General features: G+C 40.3%; 1 protein-coding gene across 2 annotated transcripts in view; it reads left to right on the forward strand.

Moving 5' to 3' along the window:
- Kif16b (kinesin family member 16B) overlaps positions 1–16,542 on the forward strand; it is a 282,233-nt gene that overhangs the window by 239,003 nt on the left and 26,688 nt on the right. For both annotated transcript variants that reach the window (XM_036184603.1, XM_036184605.1), the window contains one exon: positions 9,325–9,408. In XM_036184603.1, coding sequence (XP_036040496.1) covers positions 9,325–9,408 — 84 coding nt within the window. The remainder of the gene's footprint in view (positions 1–9,324; positions 9,409–16,542) is intronic.

Below are 16,542 nucleotides of genomic sequence, written 5' to 3' on the forward strand. Positions count from 1 at the left end.
ATGTTTCTGGGTCATGAGTGGAGACCGGAAGGATCTCTAGTGCCTGTAGTTTTTGTTTGTTTGTTTGTTTACTTTTGGGGGGCCACCTACCACCCAGCTTTCAAATAAATACGTGGAGACTTATTATTACTTATAAATGCCTGGCCTTAGCTGGCTTGTTTCTAGCCAGCTTTTCTAACTTAAATTTTCCCATTTCTCTTTAACAACATTTCACTTCTGGGCTTTTTACCTTTCTTTATTCTATATATCTTTCTTTCCTCCTTATTCCATGGCTGGCTGCATGGCTGGGTTGCTGGCACCTAGTGTCCTCCTTTTCTCCTTTTCTTGCTCCTGCCCTCTTCCTGAGATTTCTCCTTTTTAGTCTCTCTGCCAGGCAGCCCTGTGTATTCCTCTCTCCTGCCTAGCTATTGGCCATTGAGCTCTTTATATAGCTTAAAACTTTACAATTAAACAAATGCAACATAAAAGAATGCCATATATTTTTGCATTATTAAACAAATATTCCACAGCATAAATGAACATAACACATCTTCAACTAATATTTCACAATATTTCCCCCTTTTTCTAAATAAAAATGAAAGGTCTTAACTTTAACATAGAAAAATTATATACAACAAAAACAGTTATCAAGTAAAAATTACATTTACAATATTCAGACTATTTGTATTTAGCAAATTCAGAGAAAATACTCCATTATCTGTCTTATGTAGTGATTCCAAAGTTTTCTACTTAATTTACTTCCTATCATAACTAAGGAAAATTGTAACTTTAACTATTTAGTCTTTAACTCCATCAAAGACCTCAAAAGGATGTAATATTACCTAACAACAGAGACATCTGGCTGCCTGGATAGTCACCCAAAGTTCCTCTGCAACATTGGAGCATCCATCTTCAACCTTCAGGCCTAGAATATCTGGCAGACTATTCAGTGAAGCAGGAAATTTGGAGGACTGTAATGCCTTGTGTTGGCAAAGTTTGTCAGTCACTTTTCTCTTTGTCCCGCAGAGTATCTGCCAGACTCTTCTGTGAAGCAGGGATCTTAAAGGACTGTCCTGGCAAAGTTCAATAGTCTTTTTCCTCTGTCCCGCTTGTCTAGTCTGCACAGCATACTGTCAGCAATCAAGGCAAGAGCAGTTTCTTGCCCAAATGGCTAGCCTTGCCACATTGAAAGCAAACTCCATATGGAGTTTCCTCAGTGTCCACCATCCTTTTATGAAGTAAATTGGTGCTGCCAGGAGCAGATATATCTCATTCTTATGAACACCTTAGATTATTAAACATCTTCAGTGCCATATTCTGTAGGTCTTTGAAGTGTTTGAAAATCATCTGTCTAAAATATACCTGTTTAAGCTTTAAAACATACCTAATGTGACTACAGGTTTGAATATTATAGATTAACTACTAACCTCATTTCTTAATTATGCATTACATTTTTAAATGAGCTGCAAAAACACAATACCCCAAACCCAAGTAGAAACATACAGTATAACAAAAATAACTTTAAATTTGTATCAATATACTAAAATCCATGCCTATGCAAAACATCTGAGATTAATAGTTGTCTTTTAATCCTATATTCCCCTAAATGATAACAAACATCCATAACCCACCAAATAACCAAAAAGCACCCACCCCACCTCTTGGTAATGTGAACATTGTGTTTTCGAGACTGCTTCTTGTTGTCTGTGAGTGAAGACATCTTTAGGGGGTTGGTCCCTGAAAAAAATTGAGATAATGGCCAAGTACTGCGAAGACTAGCTGTAACCTTTGTTGATATATATCATTTGTCTTGGCAAAGTTCAACAGACTTTTTCCTGTCAAGATTCAGGAGGTCTCTCCGAATCAAACATGATTCATATTAACCCTGAAGGAATCCATCCCCTCTTGTTTCTTGTGGAAACAAAAGTGAAACCTCTTCCACAACTTACCATATTTTTGACATTTTAAAAGTTGATAGCCCTGAAGTATCTAGGTTGGTTCAGTTTAGCAGTCCTGTTTACAACCTTATGTCTGTCAGCAGCTGTTGTTTGCTCATCACCATTCAAAAAATTCAAAATCAGCACGACACCATAAAGGATCCAGACTCCCTGTGTGTTTTCCTTTTATATGGCTTTTTCCTTTCATATTACACTTACTATCTCTTTAAAGACTTTACTTTATTATTTTAAGCTATTTCTTTCTTTCTATGACTGTCTATACCCATTTTCTTTTCTATGTTAAGCCTGTACACTTTGTTGAGCACACTGTAACCTGCTTGGAGATTTTTTTTTCCATCAGGACTTCTTTTACTACATATCTTTTAGCCATCTTTGACCATGTTAGCAAACTTTAAACTGCTAAGCTACAGCTGGTCCTCCTAGTGGTTCTAACAGCTAGTTCCACCTCCTTCTCAGGTCCATGAAAGCCAAGCCTTAAACTTCAAGCCCTGCCCAGAGGTGCATGTGACCAGGAATAGCATTCAACCTTCTTAGCTCTAGGAAGCTGGTGCCTCCACTGCCACAGGTGCTTTTACTTAGCTTTCCCTTTCTATTTAGCACTGCTAGCTGAATGGTACTACCTCTTCAAGGATCCATGCCCTTTTTCTTTTTCCTTTTTCTTTTTTCAGCTTTCTCAGGCCCTAGGTGGATATTTGAGCCTCATGTTGTTATGCCAAAATGTAATTGTTGTTGTTTTACTCTTTGGAGGGCTACCACCCAGCTTCCAAATAAATACAGGGAGACTTATTCTTACTTATGAATGCCTGACCTTAGCTTGGCTTGTTTCTAGCCAGCTTTTCCAACTTTAATTATCCTGTTTCTCTTTAACAACGTTTTGTCTCTGAGCTTTTTACCTTTCTTTATTCTATATATCTTTCTTTCCTCCTTATTTCATGGCTGGCTGTGTCACTGGGTGGCTGGTCCCTGGTGTCTGACTCTTCTCCTTTTCTTGCTTCTCACTCTCTTCCTGAGATTTCTCCTCTTATTTAGTCTCCCTGCCAGTCTGCCCTGCCTATTTCTCTCTCCTCCCTAACTATTGGCCATTGAGCTCTTTATTTGACCAATCAGGTGTTATAGGTAGGCAAAGTAACACAGCTTTACAGAGTTAAACAAATTCAGCATAAAAGAATGCCACACATTGTTGCATCATTAAACAAATATTCTACAGCATAAACGAATATAACATATCTACAACTAATATTTCACAAGTGCCCCTCCAATACTTCCATGTATTTCTAGTTTGGCAGCAGGTCAACACCAGAACCATCTCCTGATTATTTTGGGGGGAGGGGAGCTCATTTATTTGAGTCAGAAGAGCCAATTTAAGTAAAAGTGATAGTAGGTAGAGAAAATGGGTTTAGGAATGTGAATATAAAATGATGTGGGACTTGGGGAATAGTTCATCCATAAACTGATTACTGAGCAAGCATGAGAACCTGATTTCAGATCGCATCCCCACATAAAAAAATCCAGGCATAGAAGCATGTCTGTCATCACATCTCTGAGAAGGCAGAGAGAAGAGGATCCCTGGGGCTGGCTTGACAGCCAGTCTAGCTAAATCATATAGAGTTCCATGTTCAGTGAGAGGCTCTGTCTCAAAAGTTAAGGTAGGACATGATTGAGGAAAACACCCAATGTCAGCCTCTAGCCTCCACACATGTGTACACATGTGAACATGTACCCATACATATAAGCACACAGAGATATTCTGTCAACCACAGTAGTTCCCTATTCCTCATAGAGGACATGATCCAAAATCCCCAGTAGGTACCTTAATCCCCTGCCTCCACCAAGTGTGAACTGTGTGTGTGCTCTGTTTTTTCCTGTGCACACATACCTATGGTAAAGTTTAGTTTACCCTGTAATAAATGTTACATGAATGTACTCACACAACTATACTATCCACTTATCCCCATCTGCCACCTGGCTTTTGTCTCACATTTCTAAATTTTGCTCTGTAGGGCTTCACAGCCTTTGCATACAGTTTTTCTTTTCCTTTTCATATTAAGCAAGAACCTTCACCTTTTCATTAAAAATCATTTTTATAGGTCTTATTTGACATATGCAAATTGTCAGCGCCGCTACTTTTTCATGTTTCCTTGAATGTAAATAAGCACGTTGGACTTTAGATAGCTGCTATGTACATCACGGGAGGGTAGCTTATCTGACATGGATACACTCGACAAAGGAATACTCCCCAGGTGGTTAGGATGCAGTGAGAAGTTTGGGGAACAGTAAGGGGAGCTATGAAAAGTCATGCCACAACAGTCATTGCTCCTCAACTTGCTGTCCTAACTTTTCCAAAGCTATTTTAATGTTAGAATTTTTTAAGATGATTAAAGTTTTGTATTGTGGTTTTTTTCTCTCAATGCTGGAAGATAATTATGTTTTTTGAAAATTAATTGGTTGAGATAGTGCAAATTAATAATTTATCAATTGAGAATACTTTCACTAAGAAAATAATCCAACTGGTGCTAACTGGGTGACTCCAGCAGTCACATTAAAGCATCAGAAATTTACACAGTTTAACTAATATCAAATTTTCTTTAACTAACAAAGGGCAATTTCATCTATTCAAATGAACTGACAGGTTGCCAGGTCTGGATGCCCCTGTTAAGAGTCTCTAAAAGGGAGAGTGGTGGTGGTCTCTGTCTGAAGGAAGGGGTTCTTCCATGCTATGGTCAGAGAATTGTTATGGATATAAACATAATTCCCTAAGGGGAGAATTTTCCTGTGTACTTGACATTGTGTCTTTGACTTTCAGCATTGATTTGTTTGGGTCTTAGTAAACTACTCCTGTGCCTCCCTCCCTGTCCTAGTTTGATTCTCTGTCACTGTGAGGAAACACTCTGACCAGAAACAGCTTGGGGGAGAGAAGGGTTTGTTCTGGATTATACCTCTGAGTTATAGTTCATCATTGAAGGAAATGAAGACAGGAACTGAAGCAGAAACCAGGGAAGAATGCCATTTTCCTGCTCAGTCTCTGGCTTTTGCTCAGTTGCTTTCTTAGATAACCCTAGTATGCTTGACTAGAGGCAGCCTTGCCCACAGTGAGCTGGGCCCTTATGTATCAATTAACAATCAAGACAACCCTTCACAGACACAACTGCAGCAATCTGTCCATTGAGATTCCCTCCTTGGATGACTCTAGGTTGTGTCAAGTTCACAGCTGAAACTATCTAAGCCATTCTCCTTAACTATGCGTCAGAATAGCCAGGTGTTCTTATCTTTAGGTAGACAGTGTGTTGGTAGGAACATGATGAGTGTATGGGTCCTGGGTTCTCACTACAGGAAGCTCATCTCTCCCCAACCCAGTTTTTCTCCACTTCTTTGCCCACCATTGTTCTGTTCCTTTGTTGGGGTGTGTGTTTCCATCAAGGTTCTATTGACAGCTCTCACTGGAAATGGGTGGCTGCCAGCAGTCATGTGTACTGCTTCTGGTATTCTTATCCAAGTTCATCAATGGCTTCACAGCAGCATCTTCCACACTCCACAGACTTTTTCACAGAATTGTATTGAGAAAGCTGGATCAGTTCTTACTAGTGTCTGTTTTGACATTTTCACCACAGGAGATGATCCTTTCTCTTTCCTCTGAATAGGTCTTTGCCCTATAATTATATGTCCAGAAATCATTGGAAGTTAGTATTTTCTATTCTTTCTAAAATCTGAGAATTTTGCTTATAATTACACATAGTTATTTCAAAGGCTGGATATTAACAACACAGCATACTGGGGTCCATCCGAGGAAGGTGGCCCACTGAAGAACACTTAAGTGTTACTGTTGGCTTGGTCCGGCTGCCTGCATCCCTCTCAGTGTGTCATTTCTGACTGAGGATGTGAGGTGACTATAAATAATTTTCCCTGACAGAAACCACATCACCTCATAAGAAAATGACAAAACAACCAACTGTGAAAGCATGCTTGCCAAACTCTCAGTATCACTGTCAGGGGAACCCATTTGTGTAAGATGAAGTTGAGGTTGGATGGGTCTCAGAAGACAGACTTTGATGGCCTGTCTCTTCCTAGCTGCAACATGGGGGAGACATGTTTGTGCCAACAAAGCCAGCTAAATAAATAAATAAATAAGTAAATGAATAAACAATGAACTTTGCTGCATGAAGCCACAAGACTAGCAGATAGAGGGCCTGAAGGCATGTGGGTATAATATTTGCTTATGTAGTGGATTACCAGACCTCAAACAACTAATAATTCATGTGGCTACATTCCATTCAACATTCTTTGCTAAATCTTCATAGAAGCCTGTCAAGTTCAATATCATTATCTGTAGTGTTTTCCAACAGAGGGAATTTGGGTCTAGAGAAGTCCAGCTAGTTAGCTACTTAATAGGCAAACCAGATTCAAACTGAATCTCTCTCATCTTGGTGCCTCCAGTCTTTCACTCTGCCTTGAGCAGTTTCAAAGTTGAATGACAGAAACAAAATTGGAGCATTTGGGGGAAAGAGAAAACAGGAGACCCCTCTAGTACTGCCTCTCACCCACAAGGCTTCTCTGCCCTGGCACACAGAGCTGGTATGTGGAACTTTCTACCCTCCTGACAGCTAACTTTGAAAGGGGACTATAAAGTCATCAGTGGCACCTTTATTAAAGTGAAGAAAGAATTTATAAAGAAAATACAGTGTCTTTATTCTAAAGGGCAAAATGTGGGTATGGTTTCAGGATTGACTACTTGGTATTGGTTAACCAGTTTGGGGACTCTCCTCTAGGCAAGACTCCTTCTCCCACTGCTGGCATTTCTTAGTTGCCTGTAGTTATTTGTTTAGGATTGAGCTCTCATGAGCTTTCCCCTTCATGTTAGCAGGTCTATTGGTGGTACCCTTGTTCAGGCCTTGCTTAGGCAGCCATGTTGATGAGACTTTGTGGACATAGCATCTCTGACATTTCTGGAAGATGAAATCTCCACAACATACTTCCTATTCCTCTCACTCTTACAACCTCTCCAGTCCCTTTTCTGATATGATCCCCCAGCCTGAGGTACAGGAGCTATGTGTATTTGCCCACGCACACACCCATATACATGCAAGTGTACACACATAGGTATGCATGTAGCAACATTAAGAAATAGTGGCCATGAATTTTAGAGAGAACAAAGGGGTGCTGTGTAGCAAGGGAGGGGAGAAGAAAGGAAAGAGGGGAAATTTTATAATTATATTTTAATTTCAAAATTTTTAAGAACTAAAATAGTTGAATAGCCAAGAGGGTCAGTGAAAATATGTCCATCATTATTAGATATCAGAGAAATGGAAGCATAATGCACAGCAGAAATGACTACTTCCCTACCAGCACTGCTGATATGGAAATACCCACAGACCCAATTGTTGGCAGAGACCTGACACAGCTGAGCTTCAGTAATAGAGTAGGTTACTAACACATAGCATACCATGTGACCCAGCATTACTACTCCCAAGAGTATGACCAACACAAAAGTTCATGAATTTTTTCATCAACAGACCTAGGGGAAAATATTCACACCAGCATAGTTCCCTAAATCTCCAAACTGGAAACCAAGAAAGCTCAATAACTGCAAGAGAAAAAATTCACATAACAAAATACTGTATAACAATGGGGATGTGCAACCTATCACTACATGTAACTATGGATGGATCCTCCAAGCATGGAGCTCAGCAAATGTAGATTCAAAAAACCAAAACACAACCTGTATGGTGCCATTTGCATTAAGTTCATAAATGGAAGGAAATCCTGCCTAATGTTGCAGACCTATAGTTCCAGCTGCTCAGAGGGATGAAGCAGGAGGATTACAAGTTCAAGACTAGACTCCAACACTTATTCCTGTCACAAAATTTTAAAGGTAAAAACAGGACTGAGGAATTAGCTTGGTGGTAGAGCCTTGTCTAGTTGCACAAGATTCAGTGTCAGTACTGCCCATACAAAATGAAAAACGGAACCAAAGTTTGCTATTCGACGTCAGCTGGGCTTCTGTTAGCCCTCCTAGAGTGGGAAGAAGGAACCGGAAGGAGAACATATCCTGGGGCAGACACATTCACTTCTTGACTCAGCTGCTGGCTGCAGAGTACCCAGAGTTTGAAAATTAGTCAAGTTTTTCTCTTATACATTATGCTTTTTGTTATTTCTAGCACATTTTATTGTGTTTTTAAAGTCTTAAATACAGAAACCAGTTTCTTTTAATTTAATTTTTTTAGCTTCAGCTGTGTCAATACAAATTTAAATCACCTTGTGATTTGCATAGGTATAAATTGGAATTTTGCTGCCTATTGTGCCCTCCTTTGTAGAAGAAATATTTTTATAATTTTCTTAATAATGCTTCATTGACTTCAGTTTGTCCACCAAAGGTGAGACATAAGGAAACAGTGAATTCTACCCAGAGTATCAATTATTGCAGCTTAGCATCCATTCTGTCAGTGCAAGCCTGCATAGTCAGTCTCCCCAGATAATGTAGTCCTTTCTAGCCTGGGCATGTTGTAAAACTTTCCTTCCTATTATGATCTGTATGCCTTCAAGAGGAAGAGCATTAAGGAAGATGACTGTGGGCCTTAAGACTGAACTAGAGAACTAATTCCAAACCTTTATTTTTTTTAATAAAAAAATAAAAAACCTTCATTAAGTGATGGATTTAATGAGGAGCCCTTTTCCCTGGGCAATCTTCACCTGCACTAACCTAAAAGAAGGCAATGTGGACTGTTTAGAGAACCTTAGTAATTATCTAAGGAATATTTTACAAAATGACCAGGGAGTCTGTCGGTAGAATTTTCAAATTCTCATTTCCATAGAAAAGTAGTAATTGCCTAGGCTACTGTACAAGTTCAATGCCTAGGTAAAATATCAAGATCACACATACAAAATAAGATAAAAATAAAAAGCAGTGTGAGTGAGGGCTCCTGACAATAATTCCCACACACAGGAGTGTAAGTCAAGAGAATCACCTGTGTTCAAGACCAGCCTGGGCTGTACACTTAATTCTAGGCCAGCTTGGGTTGCATAATGAGATCCTATTTCAAAATACAAAAGTAACAAGCTCAGTGGTGGGCAGGATCTCAGAGATGGAGCTCTTGCCTGATGCACAGGCACTGGCTCTAGCCTCATCATAGGGATTGTTTGTTTTACAGAAGATATTTTATGGTGTGGAGTCTGATCTTTAAAGACTGTTGCTCAGATTCACACTTTCCTGTTTTCTCCATTGACACTAAGGAATCTGACCCATGGTTACCTGACTCTTTAAAATTGATGGCAACTGGAGGTAGAACCTAACACTTTTCAACTTTAAACTTCTCTCTTAGCTCCACAATAGGGACTCTACAGACAAAAGATCATAGGTATGACCTTCATGTAGCTCTCTAAATCTGTATTTCAGCTTGCTGCTCTTGAATTCCCCCCAAAGAAGCTATTTGGAAACAAAGATGAGCGAGTGGTTGCTGAACGGCGGACGCACTTAGAGGTAAGCTCTTCGCCTCCCTGTGTAGAATATCCACCATCTGACTGATTGGCAAGAACGTCTTCTATTAGAACCTTTGCTTTTATTGGAGACTGGGAAGAGCTGCTTCATTAACACAGGAGATGGCAACAGTAGACATAGGGTGGTGGTATCACTTGATTTCAAATCAGGTCCTTAGCCCCCTCTGGTCTGGCTAGCATTTTTCTGATTTTGAAGATTTTGTTCTGAGGGTTAGGAATCAGGATGTGAGTGAGCATTACATATTCCCTACAGCCAGATGGCATGTGATACGGAAGGAGAGCACAGAACTCGCTGAAGGATACTTGGAATTAATTAACCGAACTTACAGTATGTCATCATTGTTGCTTTTTCAAGAACCTTGGGAAAGAGACGATTCAGACCTATTTTAGTCCCAGTTCAGAGTCTTTAGATTTATTTTAACTTAATCTCCCAAGCTAGCTACACAGAGAACCCAGTTGAACACAACCTGTTTTTGTGTCTTGCCAGTATCCATGGCTGACTGCTGTCACTAGTTTATGGTTTGAGGAGTGTACTGTTGCTTATTTGGTTAAAATGTGAGTGCTTCTTGAGGGCAATTCAGGGGAGCTCTCAAAGCTCTCTTTGTTGTGTCTTTGTTAAGAATAGTCATAAGTCTTATTAGAAATGAGATTCTATCAGAACAGGCCTTTCTAAAGTTTAAAGTACAATATAAAACTTTGGTAATGTAATGGTCTTGCTCCTCTAGGCTGCCAAGTTGAACATGGCTGTCTGTGGGCTTCACTTAGTGTCAGTGAAGCAAGGTGTAGGGAACTGTCTAGCAGCTGTTCTATCTAGAAGGGTTCTATGACAGCACAGGAGAGACATGGAGAGGCTGAAGCACTGACAGGTATTCTGGTATTTTGAGTCCTGTTCTAAGAGAGAGCAAGTTTCATTGAAAAGCATGCTTCCAGACTGCAGTCCCACTGAAGCTACCAATTTGAAGAGGTCCTGCCTGAATCCAGGAAGACTGGCCTCTAGAAGGGCTGTGATGGGCTCTAACATGTATCCTATGATGCATGGCCCTAAAATTCAATGGACGAATCGGCCTTCAAGTACAAGCTTATTTTGGCGTGTCTGCCTGATCAAGTTCTCTGAGTTTCAAAGTGCCATGTAAGTGCTTGTAAGTTTTCAGAGCAAACAAACAAAAACCTTAACACTTAAAGTAGTTTTCTTTCTCTGCACTTTACCTGCCTTGACTGTATAGCCTCATCTTTAATGAAAACGTGGAGAATGGTGGGCTATAAACCTGTTTTAAAAATAGAGTATTGGCTCTATTACATTCACATGAGACCAACTCTGCCACAATAGACTGGTGATTGTTGGTGACACTTCAAGAGCAAAACTTGGTGGCCATTGGCTTTCCATTCCAAATGTAGAATAGTCTTTTGTGCATGGTGTTTTCAGTTGGAGCCCAGATTTATTCTTTCAGTGTCCCCTATTCAGGGGTGCACAACCTTTTGACTTTCTGGCATGACTTTGCCATCTAGAAAGTTAATGCTCAAGAAACACAACTGAGTTGCAAACAAAAGCTAGGGGGAAAACTTCAATGTTTTACAGAAGCTTGCAATTTGGGACATTCATGACTATTGTCAGCTCCATGCAGCTGCATGCAACCCATGGACTGCTGGTTGGACAAGCCTGTTACACCCATGTCATCACTTAGCCCTGTGAAATCACTGCTGAGTTTCTATGCTTGTCTCACTCTGTGGCAGCCTAAAAAGACAAACAGATTATTGTGGTTCACAGTTTCAGTCCATGATTATGGTCATTTGACTCCCTTTAGGGCTGTGGCAAGGCAGAGAACACCATGCCGGGAACACAAGGGAGAAGAAGCTGCTTGTCTCACAGTGGCCAGGAAAACAGAGAGAGAGAGACAGGAAGTAGTCAAGATCCCAACATCCACTTCAAGATTATGTCCTCAGTTACCCAACTTCCTCCTACTAGGTTCCACTTGTCATAGATTCCTCTACCTACCAGGAACACCAAACTATAGACTAAGTCTTTAACACATATGCCTTTGGGACAGTTCCCCCAACCACAGCACTGTATATATATATACAAGTATCCCCGGATGGTTGCCAGGACTGTTCAATACTGGTGCTGTTATAAGATGTGTTTCATACCACAGGGAAATAGGCACTTGTGTTTGAAGATAAATGTGTTTCACCTAACACTGGGTGTTAAATCTTACAGAGTTATCTTCTTTTCAAGAAGCAAGTATAATTCACCTTCAATTTAATGGAAAATTAATCTGAGATTTTCGCATTAATTTCCTGTGGCTATTGAAACTTTTCATTTGATCTTCTAGCATCAGAAGCCACCACTTGAGTTAGTGTATTTTTATGTGAAAAATAACAGTTACTTTCTGTTAACTGCTTATGATTTAACTCAACAAACATTTGTTTAATTCCCTCCCACGCTGGAGCCAATGCTAAGTGCTATATAGCACACAAAGATTAATGACATATTTCTTTCCCTCTAAGAACATATGCTTAGTTTCTCTTTTAAAATTTATCTAGCGATGTCATAAGTATATAAACACATAAAGAAAAGTGAATTCCAGAAAGATGTGTACTAGCTGATATCCATGATGTTTGCTTAAAAGGAATGAAAATTATTAAAATCCAGAAATACAATTTTATAAAGACAATCACCTTGATAGAACTGTATAAAACAGTGATTTTTAGTGAGTTTTGTTGTGTGTAGCACTTTTCCAAGTAATAGAAGTTAATGTGTTCAAATAATTATTTCCTAAAATGTTGGGTAGGGATGAAAAGTGTGATAGGAAGAGATGTTTCTAAGGTATATCTCTTGCCTTGGAAAGATTAGTTGTGTGTCTTTTGGTGATGGTGGGAGACTAGGATTGGGCCATGTAACATTCTGCATCGTAAAACACGGGAGCAGGAATGAGATGTGAGTAAAGGATTATAACCTCCCCTTCGGCAGCATTGCTGATAAATTTGTAATAACTCCACCCAAACAGCCTTGTATGGCCATCAACTGTTCATAACTAGAGCCTGTTTTACATAATCTGTCCCACAGATGAGCAGATGATTCACATATCACATTTGCATGCTTCCTGGCACTTCTGTTCACACACATGCACACACACACACACACACACACACACACACACACACACACACACATCATAGAATCGTAAAATATACCTAACTTGAGTGAATTTTCCTATTGTTGCTTTCCTAACCCAGCTGGAACCAGTTTGGTGCATATAAAGGTAGACCCTGCCTTCGAGCAATCCAGTTCTGCTGACCATACTGCAGGCGTGTGATGTACTTCCCAGGCTCTGGACATTCCTTCTCCAACCCTGAACACATCAGGGAGCTAAGATGACAGATAAGGCAGTGTAGGTAGAGAGTTCTCTGTTTCCTGTGGAGGAGGTGAGCAAGGAACCAAGGAAGGAAAGAAGGAAGGAAGGAAAAGAAGGAAAGGGAGGGAGGGAGGGAAGAAGGAGGATGTAGGGTGGATTATGGTTTTGAAGCTAGACATTGTGAGTATGGGGCTGACCTGTGACAAACTGCCACTGTTGCCGCTCCAGATTGATAGACAGTTGACTGCCCCTCCACAGATGCCTGCTTTCTCACACGTGGTGACTGCCAAGTGCTAAACATGTGTACTAAGCCACTTCTCACAGGGAGCTTGGGGAGGGAGGTCTTTCCTTATCCATAGATGAAGAACTGTGTCTTGGGATGATAAACGGCCCACAGCTAGTGAGGAAGTGGCGAAGCCTCAGCTCACTTTCAACATGGCTTCCAGAGCAAGGCCTTTCCTTGATCATTCCACTCTTCATTTTTCCTATTTAAAAAAGTGTTACTTTTGGATAAATTCAGGCTCATTACAAGGTTAACCAAGCACTGCTGCCTGTTTTTTCTTTTTTTCCTCTGAAATGTCATTCCATTCGTCAAAATTGGGATGACACTTCTCCATGCCATACAGTGTTCTAAAATTGAAGAAGTGCATTATCATTCCTGCTATGTGACTGGGGTGGCTAGTATCGTCTGCATGACAAATCTAGAACATCCTAGGAGACACTATCAGCATGCCCTTAATTACATTATTTGAGGTAGAAAGACCTGCCCACTGTGGGTCACACCCTTTGCTGGCTGGGATCCTGTACTATCTAAATGGAGGAAAACAGCTTTCTCTGCTTCCTTATTGTGAATGGATGTGACCAGCTGCTTCAAGCCCCTGCCTTCTTGACTTCTTTGCCACAATAGACCTTTTCTCCCCTGAGTTCCTTTTGTCAAGGTTGTTTATCACAGCAATAGGAAAAGAAATCACTTCAATTACTATGGCAGTGAGATGGCCTTTGGTTATGTTCTCACATACATTTCTGTTGAAGGGAAGATATGTACTGCTGTTGCTGACTTGCTCTTTGGTAAATAAGGTTTCTAAATCTTAATTGCTTACAGTTTTATTAAATTTTAAGATGTAAAATGGCACATTATTCCCATGTAGATATTTTTAATTGTTTTACATTTTCACACACTTTGTTTTAGCTACTCTTCCCGCCACCCCCTTACCATCTCCCTGTCCCCATCCCCATGGGAACCCCCTCCTATCACCCCATTCCCACCTTTCTGTTTCTACCTCCAGTGATCCCTCTCCTATCACCCTCCCCCATTCCCACCTCTCTGTTCCCATCCACACAGGCACCCCCTCCTATCACCCCCTTACCACCTCCCTGTTCCCATCCCCGCTTGTCTCACAGTCAGGTAGCAGAGTCCCAGCTGATTAAATTCTTCCCTGATCCTTCACATGTACTTCATCTCTGCTGAATTACCAGAAAACCTATCTAAATTCTCTTCTAAATTAGTCAGATTGCTTTGTTTTCTTTTTGTTAATTGATGAGAGGTACATTTTAGGTTACTCATGTCAGAGAGTATTATTTCCCACTTGGAAAAATTTCTGTTAATCATCCTAATAGTCTGTCACTTTAGAGAATAACTGTGATGTAAGAAATAGCTGAAATTCTCTAAAACCATAAAGCCTTCAAGAGCAATAGAACCACCTTTAGAACTAAGAACCTGAGAAATTTCTAGAATATTTTCTTCAAAGTACAGGGGCAAACATGTTTATCCCCTTAGTTAATGCACTAATAAGGTAGGCCAGGAGTAGCTAAGAGTGTGGGCCTGAGGGGCAGCATCCTCAGTCCTGCTTCTGCTCCTTGTAGTGGCTAGTCCCCTTGCTTCAGTTCCCTTGTCTGTGAAGTGATGTCAGCACAGCCTTCCTGGAGTCACCGTTAGGAGAAAAGAAAGACCCAATGTGCTGGTTGGTGCAGTGGTTGTGAAGATTGTGGTGGTGCACTTCAGTGGTGGAGAGGACGAGATGGGGGGTGGTGGTGGCGGTGGTGGTGATGAGAAGGGACAACAACGATGGCAGTGGCAGTATGAGCATTGAAATTATATGAGTTTTCTTGCTTATTTGTTCTTTCTTGCTTATGATGATAAGTTAGAGGCACTAGACCTATCTTAGTAGATAAGCCCTCTTCTTTAGTCTACTAATTTGCAGTCTGAGAAGTAGCTGTCTGAAGTTTTGGATCACGGTGGAACCATTGTCCAGTGTAAGAATGACCAGCGGTGCAGGATCATTGTGGAAATAGCACCATCCCTCACAGTTACATGTCTTTTTTTAATAGCTTGTTAGTTCTCTCTGCACATCTACCATGCCATTGGCTGCAAGCCTGCCCACCGTGAAGTCACCAGCTGACCTGATGAGTACCCTGAGCTTCTTCAGGTAGAGAAAATAGCCAAGGCTCTGTGGTTTTCAGTCAGATATCCCAGGAATACATCCACCTTTTTGACAAGGTTTAAAGACTATTGACTCAAATCAACAAGAAAATATATATACCATGGGGAACCATAAGGCACCTCAGGAAAAAAAGTGATGCGAAGTCTCTCTAGGATTTGTATTATTTGAGAGAATGTGCAAAAAGAAAAGAGATGAGCATTTGCTCTGGACTAGTTATTAAAGTTTGTTCTATGATTAGGTATACTAATAATTCTTACCTAGAAACCCAAAACTGTGTGGTTTAAGCTTTGATTGAATTTAAAAGGTAACAGTCACATTGTCTTGGTAAGGCAACATTTATTTTGTCTGTGTTCAGATGTGATTACAGAGTGTTCTCTGCATTTTGTTTTCTATTTGCCTTGCACTTCTATAGTCACAGGTAGCCTTATCTGATGTTGGAATTCTCTGAATTTGCTTCCAGTCCACAGGAGAACAATGGGGCTTAGCTGTGAACAGCATGCCAGTTCCAGGTGATCTTTAAAATACTCTCTATGTAGGATGCCCAGAGTCTATGAGTACAGGTCGTTCTAATTGGAGCAATAAACCGAATGAAGAGTTATTTTCCAAACTCCTTTTCTGCTGAACATATGTCTTAGTAAAGGCTGTCAGTATTGATATATCCCACTGCCCTATGTCACATTCTGACTATGATCCCTACACTCCATCCACTGCCCTAAGTCACATTCTGACTATGATCCCTACACTCCATCCACTGCCCTATGTCACATTCTGACTATGATCCCTACACTCCATCCACTGCCCTAAGTCACATTCTGACTATGGTCCCTATACTACACACCTAGTTTTTTTATGCCAATAGTGACTCATTCTACCTCAGTTTCTTTTTAATCTCAACAATTAACATTCCAACAACAAAAAAAACCCCAAAAACAATTACTTGGTTTATATATTATGAGTTCTGAGTCTTTTCAATTTCAGAGTAAATTTCAAGAAGGAAAAGAAAGCTCACAATTTCTGTTTCCTCAGACATTTAGCTATCAGAAAGCTCTTTAGAATCTATGCTTAATTTAACATTCTTTTCATCTATTTTCTGCTGATCTTACACAATGTCTAATGATAGAACCATTATAAAACATAGCCAGAGATTAAAGAGATGCCTCCTACAAAGAGCCATTTCTTCCTCATCAGGGTTTTTTGTTTTTTCTTCTGGTTATCTGCTTACTGGTATTAGCAAGGGATACTTTCTGTTATTAGGCCATTAGCACCACTATCTACAGCAAAGCATCCTGAATAGGGTTAAGTGGCTGTTGGAGTGTGAGAGGAAGC

Source organism: Onychomys torridus, chromosome 4 (assembly GCF_903995425.1).
Source record: "Onychomys torridus chromosome 4, mOncTor1.1, whole genome shotgun sequence".
NCBI lineage: Eukaryota > Metazoa > Chordata > Mammalia > Rodentia > Cricetidae > Onychomys > Onychomys torridus.